A 13,805-nucleotide genomic window follows, 5' to 3' on the forward strand; every position below is an offset into this window, starting at 1 on the left:
CTTTGGTCAGCCTGCTGACAGAAAACCAGCGAAATTTTGAAATGAACTTGGTGATGGCCACGCTCCTCACTTACGTTACTTGTGTGGAGCATCGCGTCCTCAAACGATCCACGTGGAGACACGGTAATTATTCCCACTAGACATGCCAGGAGGCTGAGCAGAAGCTGCTTGCTCGGGTCACCCACACCGGCCAAGTGTGCGGTCAGCCCTGGAGCTCTGCTCTGCCCAAATCCAAATCCCAAGTCCTGAGCTCGGATGCGGGGTCCCCGGGGAACAGGACCTGGTCCGCGCGAGGTCGGAGAGGCCAAGGCTGGACGTTGATCTTGAATTTCCAGCTGCCTCAGCCCGTGGGCACTGGGGTCTGAGAGACGGGCCTCCACCTCGGCTGGGGTTAATATGCACGTGTGCAGTGATGTGCTAAGCGCCGGACAGGATTGCTACCCCAGTTCCCGAAGGCTCCTGTAAGGAACGACCCAACAGACTCGAGGTACCCAGCACTGGAGGAAGTCAAGAAACAATAGTGCGAGAGAAGAGCTAGGGTACCCACAGAGAACAGCCGGGACTACACATGGGCAGAGGGGCCTCACGACCTCCCTCATAAATGCATTACCAGGGCAAAACCACACTGGCCTCGGGTCATGAAAACAGAGGCAAAGGCACTCCGTGAGAATGCTGCACCCCACCTTTCCATGCCCACCTTCCCAGAAGGGATGGCCTTCCCAGGCCGCCATGATGGCTGAACACGTGCAGTTGACAAGAGGAAGCCCACATTGGTGCAGAGCCCCAGATAATTCGGAAACCCGTGAGGGGACCGTCCCCACTTCACAGATGAGGACACGGGCTTTAAGATGAGGATGACCTGGCCAGGGCCGCCCGGGGGTTTGCAGGACCCCGCAGACAGGGAACACCCGTGGAATCCACATGGGTAGCCGGCCCAGGAGTCGGAGAAAAGGAAGGATCGGAAGCTCTTGCAGAGAAGGGCATCCTACCTTGTGTGACCAGGGTACACCGGGGGAGAAGGAAAAGCATTATAATGTTAAATTTAGAATGTGGATTATTTACACACAGGCCTAAAATCAGGGTCCTCTTAAAAAAAACTCACTTTCCCTGACACATACACACACACACACACACACACCCTTTAACTCATTAACGTTTTGTTTTCACTACTGGTGTCATTACTTAGGATAATCCTTGACGGTTGAGATGTATGAATTATTACAAATTACTGAACACCTGTGGGTGCCTTCTAAGGAACAGCTCTTTGCACATCCAAACATAAAAGGAGAACAAAAATGAAGAGACTGAATCACTTAAGTGAAAAAGGTTAAGACGGGGGCGCCTGGGTGGCTCAGTCAGTTGAGCGTCCACCTTTGGCTCAGGTCATGATCCCTGAGTCCTGGGATCGAGCCCCACATAGAGCTCCTTGCTCAGCGGGGAGTCTGCTTCTCCCTCTGCCCCTACCCCCGCTTGTGTTCGCTCACTCTCTCTCTCAAATAAATAAATAAAATCTTAAAAAAAAAAAGAAAGAGAAAGGTTAAGATGACCATGATGCCACCCACATGGCCCACCACGTCCCTGACCTACTGCCCCAGCAGCCCGCCCTTCACCGACGAACGAGTGGCGTTAACACCGCTGAAATCCCTCGAGTTTGTCTTGGCTGGCTGCAAAACCGGTTCTCTAAGCGTTGGGAAAGTGATTCAACTTTATCAGAAAAATTAAGGAAGGTCTGTAAAACCATGCTTGGATTTAAGCACTTCATACAATATACACAAACCCAAGTCCTTCGGATCAGCACCTCAAAGTACAGCGCCTGTCCGTACAATGAAACTCACATCACTGACGGGGGACGTTCCGCTAAAGAAAGCTTGAGAATTTGCAGCCCGAAACCTCTGGGGAAAACATGAATATGGAGGGTGGGCGGCATCAGATCCTCCTAATCTCATTCTGTCTGGGACTCTTGCAAAAGGCCTGCAGCTTCCTCCCTTCCCAATTAGCCCCCAAGTCCAATGCTAGAGCTGCAAGAACCCCGGTCTCTGGGGCTTTGGAGAAGGGGCTGTGGGGTCCCCGACCCCCAGGGGCCCCCCAGGAGCCCCCCAGGAGTAACCCAGCTAGACTGCAAGAACCCCAGTCTCTGGGGCTTTGGAGAAGGGGGTGTGGGGTCCCCGACCCCCAAGCATCCCCCAGGAGCCCCCCAGAAGTAACCCAGCTAGATTGCAAGAACCCCAGTCTCTGGGGCTTTGGAGAAGGGGGTGTGGGGTCCCCGACCCCCAAGCGTCCCCCCCCAGGAGCCCCCCAGAAGTAACCCAGCTAGAGTGCTCTGGGGCTTTGGAGAAGGGGTGTGGGGTCCCCAACCCCCAGGAGCCCCCCAGGAGAAACCCAGCTAGACTGCACAGAGGCTGCTTCCCTGCAGAGTCCTTCTTAACTGCAAACCACTGGTGAGTGACAACCAGGACAGTTGGGAGGCCTGGGGGGGAGAGACTTATTTTTCATGGAAAGCCCTCTGGAGCTGTTAAGTTTCATGCCAAGCGCAGGAATTACGTATCCAAAAAACAAGTGAATATGATCACTGGGTTTTAAATCTTGAAAGCATTAAGGCTGCACTGCCTTCCAGAGCTTTCCCGGGATCGTTGGTGAATTCAGCAGAGTAAACCAGTTTCTTGGGCTCTCACGGCACCAGACGCGTATGGACTACAGATCAGGAGAGCGAGCCTTGCTTCTGCTCGCTCTACGTGGCAAAGCTCAAATCCGGCAGCGCGTGTCGGAGAAGGGTCCGGGATCTAACGCCATCCCTCACACGGCTGGGAAAGCGAGTCGTGCGTCCCGGTTTAGAGGTTTCTGACAGCTCTAATCAGCATAAATGTCGGTTCTGTTCTTCAATTTCACAGCTACGGCAAGTGGGCAATTCTGCAGCGCAGCCCCACTCACACTCGCTGCCTCGCCGTCCACCACCTTGATTACTGGGGACAGATAACTACTCTTATTTCTAAGGCTGTTGATTCAGTGTGTCACCCATTCACACCTCGCAAAAAGCCCTGACCCGTGAAGCCCTCAGCTCTTGCTGTGGAGAGGCCGTCTTGGCCAGAGATGCTCTGGATGTGCTCTCAGTCACCGCTCTGCCCCGGAGACCCTAACACCAAATACCCATTTCTGAGCTGCATTAGCACGCAGAGTGCGCGCCCCCATGCCAACCCGCCAGACCCAGGACAAGTCGCCTGGGAAACCTACCCCCACACACGAAGTTCTACCCTCCCGGAGGGAATGGCTCAGCATCCGTCCACCAGAGAAGACGTGTATATATATATGTATACGTACACAGGTACCTCCAACAGTGATCATCAGACCGGGGAGCTGGCAAGAGGAGGTGATCCACAGGGCCACCGCATGTCCCTCCACCAAGGCCGGGGCTGGGTCGGTTAGTAGGTTTGCACAAGCATCAGATCTGGATCTCTTATTTTTTATTTATTTACTTATTTATTTTATTACGCTCCACATCCAGCATGGAGCCCGACGCAGGGCTCGATCCCACGACCCCGAGATCAAGACCTGAGCTGAGATCAAGAGTCAGATGCGCCACTGACTGAGCCCCCCGGGCTCTAGATCTGGATCTCTTGGATACAGTTTAGCTACAGGAGGTTCTGATAATGTTTCAAAACAACCCGAATACGTTCGCTTTAAATATATTAGCTTTAACTGAAAAACAGTCTTTCCTGATGAAAAATGACAAAATTCTGTCCTTGGTAGGACTTGAATAACTCACCGCCGAGGGAAAGATGCCGGATCCTCTGCGGAGGCGACAAGCTACATAGTGAAGTCGTGTCTTTTCTTTTTTTAGAGAGAGAGGAAGTGGGGGTGGGGGGCAGAGGGGAAAAAGAGAATCTCAAGCAGACTCCACGCACAGCACAGAGCCCCACGCGGGGCTCGATCCCATGACCCTGAGATCGTGACCTGAGCCGAAACCAAGAGTCAGAAGCACAACCGACTGAGCCACCCAGGCACCCCAAAGCAGTGTCTTTTCTCATATTCCGATGACCTGGGTTCCAAAGAAGAGAGGCATGCACACGGTTGGGCCACGAGAAATCCACGACCCAGCCCCAGGAACTGCAGACAACGGTGGCCTTCCCTCGGACGCTGAAGGAGGATAACTGTGGCCACCAAACACAGTGCTTCATCCCTCGTGCACTCCAGAGAGCTGCATCGCCAGGTTAAAGGCTCACAGGAATGGAGGAAAGTAAAACCATTCAGCTTCCCGTAAAACCCACGTATTTTACTATGAGGTCCTTCTTGCTTCTGTGAACTTGAAAGGAAGGTGGAAACAGGCACCAGCCCTTGGCTCTGCTTCTCGTGTCCTTGTGAGGAGCAGGAGATATGTGGAGCAGAGCCCAGGCCACGTCCAAGCCCTGCGCCCTGCGCCCTGCCCCCCCCCCCCCCGCTGCATGGCCTGGAGCAGGTTCAGGGTCCCTCGTCACCAGCTAGGTGACATGTATTTTTTAGAAACTCCTGCTTTCTCCCCTAAAAAAGGTCAAAACGGTCCTCTACAACCTAGATGATGCTAAAAAATCTCCCAACTCCAACACACATAATAACCCCTTTCACGTGAGACTTGGATTTTCATGACAACATTCTTGAATGTCTGAACTGTAAAATGGGATTTTAAAACTGTTCTGTTTAAAAAAAAAATGGGTTTGTATCTATGCTGGCCACACTAGTCCCACACTACCAGGGTCTCCACAGATAACCACCAAGAGTTTTTCTTCTGCAGTTTGCAATTCTCAGGATCTGTCATTTTGAGAGCAACACTTTCCCCCACTGGTTCTAAAACCTGCAGTAACTAAGAAAGCAATAACGTCCCGCTGAACCATCCACATCCATTGCGCACTCTCCAGACCCACAGACATCAAGTTGCTTGCATACGAAGCCGTAAGAGGACGAAGGAGCTGCAGGAACGCCCCCTCATCTCTGTCGCCCGTCCCGTCTCCAGGACCAAGGACAGCTGCTTCTGCAAGCATGGAGCCTTGACGTGGAGCCCTTCAATCCGCGTGAGCTTGTGATCATCAACCTCACCGCGCGTTATGATGGCCCTCCATCCTCTTTCACTGAGACTATAACTCAAAGAAAAGGAATCCTCCTTTTGCCCACTGGCCCGGCAACTCCCTCCGGAACCATGTCACCAGGCTGCCCCAACCCCCCCCACCCGAAAGAAGAATGGGGAATCTTCTCGAAGACAGCTGCGACATGTGGCCCGCAGATCGCACACAGGAGCCCCGGGGCTCTGCACAGGGAGGCAGCCTAGCAGGAGCGCCCTCTGCTACCTCGGGAGCTGAATTCCCTTGGCAGATGTCAAGGCAGAATGTCCTCTGCACAATTTCTAAGATGGCCATAAGAAACATTGTGGCAGATAAAAGATAACTGATAATTGATAATCTATTTTCAAATAGATAAAAGCTATTTAAAAAGCTCAATGAGCCACCGTCATTGGATAAGGACCAAAGACCAAAAAACCTAAAAAAAAAAAAAAAAAAAAAACCCATGTTTCCTCACTGCCTCTTTTCTCTTTTCTACCTAAGCAGGTGCACACACGAAGGTCTCCACTGTCCTTCTGCTTCCATCTCTGGGCCACGCTGTGCAACAGAAGCGTCCACGACTGCAAACAGGTCGAGCCTGACAAGAGTCAGCCTTGTGCCGAGACATCTAGAAGCGCTAGAGTATGCCAGCCACGAATCTCAATAACCAACAGCAGCAGAAATAGAGCAATCATCAAACCCAGGTTTGCGCTGACTGCCCCTCCAACATCTGTGAAGTCAAGCCATGTCTAGCACCAACGCCCGAAGAGCTAGGTTTTTACGTCACAAAGATTCAGGAGTTCTGGTCTCATGACGCTGACCACTTTCACAGAAGAGCAAAGACACCTGAGATGACGAGTCACCCAGGCCCCAGATCCAGCCGGCACTGACCCCCACAGCGCAAGATAACTCACTGCCGACCGGAAGGATGGGCCTTCCCGGGCCAGTCTGAGCTGTCTGCGGAGAAAAGTAAGTCTGCTGTGTTCCAGGAGTCATCTTCAAGCACTGAAGACGTGAGCAAAATAAATAAGGTCAGGGTAGACTGAAAGCATCCCCAACGGTTTGCCCCAACACCACAGACCAGACCGAGCAGCAAGAAGAACTCGGTGCTATCCACGCGCATCCAGAGCGGCCAGCCTGGAAGAGAGAGACGGCTCTCCCGGTGCTTCATCCCCTGCCTTGCCTTGCCTTGGACACCGTCTTCCTGACCAGTCTGATACCTGCTCTCCCCCAGCCCAGAACGCATGTGGCCCCAAGCCAGACACCCAGCCCTCGGCAGGAGGAGATCAAACCTGGGGAGGGGGATGGAAGGAAAAACGTGCTTTCCCACAAGCCTGGCCATCAGAGGTGTTTCCGGGTCAGTGCCCGATCCAGGGCTACCGGGTGGACATCCCCATGACTTACCCTAAGTACCCTGGTAACTGCGTTTCCCCCGCAGTGCACTCTGTCCAAATTCACTTTGGCCCTGTCACTTCTCTAAAACACTGAGCTTCAAGAAATAATGCCCGTTACCTTAGACGTAAGTACTCCAATACCCAAAGTTCTCAGAAACCTGTCAATACTTAACATTCTTACATGATCTGGGTTCTCTCGAGGAACTCCTGTCTCGCAGATACACTGGTCATCACCAATACCAGGGCAACAAGGCTCCCTGAGCGCCAACCAGATCCTGCCCCAACCCGGATGGACAGAAATAATAGCAAAAAATGGCTGTTTGGGGTTCCAAATCGGAGAATAATGGCAAAGAGATACACATGCAACATGAAACAAACAGGTGACTGATCAGGTGTCATGATTCTTCCGATGCAGTTAGGTGCTGAAGACTTCGAAGTCACCTGCTTCACTTTACAAACACTGGGTTTCTTTCAGGTGTCAACAGAATTCCAACAATCATTTTCATCTCGTGACTGAACCTCCTAAGGAGCCACATAATTAACCTCCAGCCCTCTTCCAAAAGAATTCAACCACCCTGTGCGAATAAAAGACTGTGGACGGAAAGCTCCGAGAGCCAAAGTGGAGACTTCCGTGTCCAGCCACGATGGACATCACACAACAAGGGAAGGGAAGCATCCGAGAGGTAGAGGGAGGAGGACCACTGCCCGGGGGCCTCGGAGCATGAGGAAGAACGTGGGGGTGAGTTCCCCGGCTTCCCTTTCCCACAGATCCCGGACAGGGCACTGCAGAAGTCTCCAACCAGGAACCACCAACAGACCTGGGTAAGAAAAGCTTCCAGAAAGCCCGCCCCCAACCCCAAACAAAGGATGGGGGGAGGGGGAAGGTGGTCTAACAAAACCAAAAACCTTGTCCACAATAGCCATCCTACTGTAGCCAACAGCACTAGAAAAACCTCCCCACCCATCCCGGTCTCAGCAGGGTACGTGGGGGCTCATTTTCCCCCCCGCCCACCCAGCCCCTGACTTGGCGGGGGGGGCCCCACTCAGATCCCCTGGGCAGCATCCGCTGCCCAAAGGGGAGGGGATCTCAATGTCCCACCCAGCGGAAACAGACCCGATTCCCCTGCAGGAGTATGGCCAGGAGGGGCCACGGGGGGAGCTCTGCCTCTAATCCGTCCTGGCATTAAGGGAACAAGGAGGGAGAGGTGGGCTGAGTCGGCACTTGCTCCCCTCACCGCACCTCCCGTACCAGCAGGGTCGAGGGGGAGCGGAGTGACCCCCGACAAGTGAGGAGGCCGTGCGTGTGCACCCTCCACTCCCCCACCCTGCCCCCAGGGGGCCCAGAGGGGCGCGGGGTCTCCCCTGCACTAGGCTGCGGGGAGGCTGCGCTCTGGGAAGGTGTGGACGTCCCCCGGAACCGCGACAAGGCGCCGTCCGCAGGTGGTACTTGCCGGGCCCAGCAGGCAGGGGACACGCAGCCCCACGCGGACTGCGGGCACCGCCTCCTCCGGGGAAACTGCCTGCTAAGGAGATGAAGCAGGACCCTGACTCTCACCCCCTAAAGTCGAGATGTCCAGAGTACAACTGAAAATCGCCTGTCACTCCAAGAACAAGGTCCATCGCGACCGGAACAAGAAAAGGCAACAGCAGACCCGCGGTGACAGGACTCCGGTTGGAACCGGCATGGATTTCAGAGCATCCATCATAAAAGTACGCCCCCCCCCCCCCCGGGCAATGACAGACTCCTGAAACAGGTGACACCGCAGAGCTGCACCTCCAAGCGACTCACAAGCAGGGTGCTAGCAGGTCTTCTTTCTTCCTTCAAGCTCATGGTCAGGGAGCTTTAGATTCCTTCCGTCCTGAGATCCCTCCTTCCGTTATTCCGGGAATAAGGTGCGGAGACCCAGCACAGCCAACAATGCCATCAGGTGTTTATCAGATGCAAGGACTCGACGGAGGGCAGAGATACGGGGCCGCACGATGCACGCGCAGCGAGGGACGGGGTCCGTGCCCCAGCAGCATCAGGGCGTGCCAGGGTAAGCGCCCCACGGGAGGCAGAAACAACATGGGCACTCCGTGAAAGAACACAACAAGTCTGCCAAAAGAGCGTCAGGAGGCCTTCGGCACAGAGTGGACGGCAGAAGCACAGTGAAACAGGGGAGCAACGAAGGAGAGCGGAAAGAGAGAAGCGTGTGGTTCCCGAGGCCAGAAGGCGGGAGGAGGCCAGAGAGGAAGGCACAGCACGGTGTGCACGCCAGTCCCTTCGAGATCTCTCTGCACGGATGCTGGCCTCAAGCTGCGGCACAACTGGGACTGTCTGCCCTTAAAGACAGGAAGACAGAAGTCGCTCCATTTCTAATTAGATGCCGAGAAGGTCTGGGAGTCGATCAGAGCGTAAATGGGGAGGAACGGCCTATCAACACAGCGGAGTAGAGAAATGGCTTCTACCTTCGCCGAGCCCGGTCTTGCTAAGCAGGTCTCACGAGCTGCGGCAGTAAGTAGCCCTCCCCTGGCTGCATCCCAAGGAGGCCCAGAAAGGCGCCGTCCTGCTGTGCGTGGGGTGGTGTGCGAGCCGCACCACTGGGGGCGGGCCCGCCCCTGCTGTTGGGCCAGAGCGCACTCGGGGGATGAGCCCCGCAGAGGGTGCGATGCAGTGGGCACAGGGCCTGGGGATGCGACGCCCTGACCCAAGTCAACCACCCTACAAACTCTCCAGCGAGAGCAACACAAGCAACCAGAAACTGGGACCAGGGGACGACCAAGTTGCAGTCCCACTGGGGCCTCGTGGGAGCAAGAGTGGGAGAACAGAAATCGGGCAAGTAGGACATCTGAATCTTTCCCTCTCTCCTGCTACGACCCCAAAACATATGGGGCTCTTGGGATGCAGTGACGGTGAAGAACAGAGGGAGGGCGGCCCTAATGCCCAACGGATCTCCCCGCACTGTCACTGACCGCCCACAACCCCATCCCTCCAGGATCACGATTCCCACCGCGGGCTCACCCATATGCAGACGCTGGGTGCCCTAGTCGGAGCTGCCGCCCAAACTGAAGCCTGTAATTTATTAACTTCCCTGTTGGCCACTAACTGGTCCCTCCCAGACCCTCTTATTCTGTGTCACAGCATCTTCCTGAACCCCCGGGGTTTGGTACGGTAGCTGGTACCAAATGCGTGCTCTCCGGAACTTACCAAATGAACAGAAAAAGTCCGGAAAGCGAGAACTGATCGAATGGTTTCCGTCAAACACGTTATATGCCATGTTCAAGTTAGCGTAACTCGGGTCAGATTTGTTCTCTTTAACGCAGGGGATCATGGAGGACGCCACGGAGCCCCACCCTGCACCCGGCGGGGTCGGCACTGCCTTGCAGAGGACGCACACTCCAGACCACCCAGCACAACAGCCTGTGCACGCGGCCCACAGACCTGCACCCCTGCATGTCCCATGGAAGTGCGTTTTTGAAATTGTCTGGCCAGGACTAAGGATGCAGTGTGAGGCCAGGAATAATACAAACTGGCTTTTAGGGGCGCCTGGGGGCTCAGTCGGTGAAGTGTCTGCCTTTGGCTCAGGTCATGATCTCAGGGTCCTGGGATGGAGCCCCACATCGGGCTCCCTGCTCAGCGGGAAGCCTGCTCCCCCTGCTTGTGCTCACTTGCTCTCTCTCTCAAATAAATAAATAAAATCTTAAAAAACAAAAAACACTGGCTTTTAGAAAAATATAAGACTTTCTACCTCGGACTCATCCCTGGAGAAGCTCATCATGAGAGCTGTCAGTGACCACAGGGAAGACTCGAAGGCACCCACGTCCACTGTCCAGCCATCCCCCAGACCCAGGGGGCTCCGGGCCCCCCGAGCACTCAATGGGACCCACACATGCGGCAAAAGAGGACATCACGACCCACACACGCTGCAAAAGAGGAGATCATGTGAGAGTTCAGGTCAAGAAAGGGTTTTCCAGCTAAAATGTTTCTGGAGGGGTGCCTGGGTGGCTCGGTCATTAAGCGTCTGCCTTTGGCTCAGGTCATCATCCCCAGGGTCCTGGGATCGAGCTCTGCGTCGGGCTCCCTGCTCAACGGGAAGCCTGCTTCTCCCTCTGCCACTCCCCCTGCTTGTGTTCCCTCTCTCGCTGTCTCTCTCTGTCAAATAAATAAATAAAATCTTTAAAATAAATAAATAAAATGTTTTTGGAAATTCCCTCCCTGGAGCAATCTCCAGGGATCCACCCCTTATTCACTACACCTGCTGACCTCTCTGGGCACTCAAACTCACCAGCCCGGGGACAGACGGCCCCAGACCCAGCTCCCCACTCCCGGAGGGTAGACGCAGGAACGCCCCCCCACCATGCCTTCCACGCCGGCGGACCCCACACCTAAGCCGCCATGGAGAATCAGATTTCAGGCCCCGAATGGGAGGATTCGCTGTGAGACGAGACTTAGTTTCATTGTGTGCCCGAGCCAAGAGGTCCCCGGCGAGGCTCTCGGCATCCGGGGGCTCGTGGCTTTGAAGGAGAAGCCGCATTCAAATGCTAACAGGGAAAGAAAAGAACTAGAGGTGGAGGCTGCTCAGACAATCCAAGGAGTGGGGACAGGAGCGGCCAGGGGCACTTCTTGCCTTTTTCCGGATGTGCGTCTCCCGCACTGTGATGACCCGCCAGGGACCCTTGAGGAAGCTCCCCGGGTCCTTGCTGAGCCAGAGGCAGCAGGAAGGTGCACAGGGGCCCAGCAGGATGGCTGCCCACCGGTGGGAGCATCAGCCCGACCCATCGCCCCCCCACACTGGCCGCCTTCTGCACCCTGCCCCCCCGGAACTTCAGGAACTGTGTGGGCCCCGAGGACAGCAAAACCAGGGCCAAGCCAAGCGGCAGCTGACCAACACCTGTGCCCCAGGTCTCAGACACCGAAGGGACGGAGCCATGATGAGGCACGATGTGCTACCTCTTCTCGCTCATTCTCCTACGAGACTTTTCTTTCTGCAGCCTCCCTCAAGAGCCACGCAGGGCACTCCTGTTCCTTTTCATCATCTCTGCTGTGACAAAGAGGGTCAGGGGCCTCGGTTTTGCAACAAACAGTGCGTCCTGATGGCATTGGTCCTCCAGGAGGGCGGCAGAAGTTTGAGGAGGTCATGGTTCCCGGGATGCCAGCCTCAGAGGAATGGGGAGCAGGAGCAGAAGCTACTCCCAACTCCGTGTGGGGGACGTTTTCTCTGTGAGGGCTCACAGGGGAAGGAAAAAAACCACACCCCAGAATAAAAACTCAATGGTCATGCTAGCTATCCAGAGAGAAAGAAACACGAAACCTTTTGAGGCTGAAACAGGACATGTAAAATGTCATTCGGCATCTACCACGAGGCTGACGCTCGAGAAGGGTCTGCTGAATAAACCCAATTAATCAAGGGATTCAAACCCTTTTGTTCTGCGTTGTAGACAGTTTAGGAAAACCCAAGCGCATCAAGGGTCATGGAAGGAGGCCACATAAAGTGGGCAAGCTGGAGAGAAAGCCCAGCACTCTTGTCCCAAGGACTATGGACCCCAATTCCTCGGCCCGGGGGCCCCTCTGTTAGGGGCTAAATCCAGATGTTCCCATGCTGAAGCCCTAACCCCAGAGCCTCAGAATGTTCTGTATTTGGAGAAAGGGTCTTCAAAGGGGTGATTGAGGTCAGATGAGGTGATAGGTGGGCCTTAATCCAAGAGGACTCACGTCCTTATAGGAAAAAGAGATTAGGACACAGAGGCACACGGAAGGGAGACCGTCACGCTAGGACCAGGGAGAAGGCGGCCGTCTTCGTGCCAGAGAGAAAGGCTAAAGCCACCTGCTAAAGGAGAATCGTCTCTGCTGACACCCTGATGTTGGACTTCTGGCCTCCAGAGCTGAGCCAAAATACACATCTGTGGTTCAAGCCACCCAGGCTGGGGTATTAGCTACGGCAGCCCGAGCTGACCGACCACTCTCCCACACCCACCGTCCTCCCTGGGAGCAAAGGCTCAAGCGGGCGCATTTGCTGGAACACTGTTCTGGCCTCGGCTCCCCCACTAATACACCCACAGAGAGCATGATAAGATCCCCACACCCCAGCCGACCGGGACAAAAGAAACAGTCCATGCCCAGGTGTAGCACTGAGGGGAGGACGCGCCAACACCTGCCCCGGACCTTCGTTATTGATGGGCCCCCCAGTATCAGGACTAAGGTGGGGCAGACCCACACAAGTGGTGTTGGCAAACAAGGCCTGAGTCAAGAGCCGCACCCCCTCCCCCCGCTTCCATTCTGGCCTGTTACCAAACACAGCAGCTGCGAACCTCTGAGGGCTCATATGCATGTCTCAGGACAATCCAGGAGGTATCATCACCCCCTCTTGACAGAATACCAAGGGGGGCTGGAGAGGGAGAGGCGTGTGCACAGCGGGCATGAAGGGTGGTCTGCAGAGCCCCACTTGAGGCCCAGCGAGGAGAGGTCTCGGGCCACCCACCTCAGCCCAGTGAGCAAAGGGGCGGAGAGGGGCCACGGAGAGACAGGTGCACAGACTCCCTGCAGAAACCCCAGAATAAAGGAGCCATTGTTATGCCCAGGCCTGCAATGGCAAGCATTTATTGATCTCGGCTTAATCAATATTTAACAGACGATTCTCCTACTAAGAGAGAATCCTACACACCAGTGAAAACCCAATGGACCTTACCTGTCAGGGGCTTGCCCGGGCTCGGGTGGTTTGGCAGCCGCCTCAGCTTGACCAAGAGGACCCAGGTGAGAACCAGCTGCCGGTCACGGTCACGGCGCCCGCACTCCCCACGGCTCCATGCTCCGGCTCAGCATGGTGCTCACTCAACTCCAAAGCTGAAAGTCAAAGAGGCCGTCACTGAACACGCGGAACTTATGCAAACCTGCATTTTATGCTCTGCACCCAAGACTAAAATCTTTTAAAACAGACACACATGATATCTTTTTTTTTCAAGGAGATTTAATTTAAAAATTCTTCAAAGAGCAGAACGAGAAAGAAGTCCAAGAGGAGCAGGCTTCTAGTTGCCATGTCAACGGACTGCAGAGACAGATGCCTGCAGAGACCAGAGACCAGAGAAGCAAGGGAGGCAGCTCTGGGTCCCAGGCCACAGTCTGCACGTGTCCCCCCACCCCCAGGAAAAGCAAGTGCCCCCGAGGCGGGCGGGGTACAAATGCACAGACCTCTGCCCTCTTGCAAGGCCAAGTTCACCTGTAATTCATGCTTCGAGCCCAGATCAAAGCCCACATCCTTCCCAGGGTCCTCCCAGACTCCAGCCCTCACCCCACCCCACAGAGACCCCCCCCCAGCTCAGCCCAAGTACCAGCCCCCCGGTACAGAAGCCTCCGCGGAACACCGTGCACGCA

At 55.1% G+C, this 13,805-nt stretch overlaps 1 protein-coding gene across 7 annotated transcripts in view; it reads right to left on the reverse strand.

Moving 5' to 3' along the window:
* GRB10 (growth factor receptor bound protein 10) overlaps positions 1 to 13,805 on the reverse strand; it is a 175,086-nt gene that overhangs the window by 128,465 nt on the left and 32,816 nt on the right. For 5 of the 7 annotated variants that reach the window (XM_078059934.1, XM_078059936.1, XM_078059931.1 and 2 more), the window contains exon 2: positions 13,123 to 13,277. The exons of 1 other annotated variant lie outside the window; for it this stretch is intronic. Coding sequence is in view for 1 of the 6 variants with exons in the window: in XM_078059930.1 (XP_077916056.1) it covers positions 10,186 to 10,215 (30 nt within the window). In the remaining 5 variants the exon portion in view is untranslated. Of the gene's footprint in view, positions 1 to 10,185; positions 10,228 to 13,122; positions 13,278 to 13,805 lie in introns of those variants that run through there. One more of the 7 variants, XM_078059930.1, reaches the window with a different exon arrangement.

The sequence above is a fragment of the Halichoerus grypus genome, chromosome 12 (genome assembly GCF_964656455.1).
Source record: "Halichoerus grypus chromosome 12, mHalGry1.hap1.1, whole genome shotgun sequence".
NCBI classification, from domain to species: Eukaryota; Metazoa; Chordata; class Mammalia; order Carnivora; family Phocidae; genus Halichoerus; species Halichoerus grypus.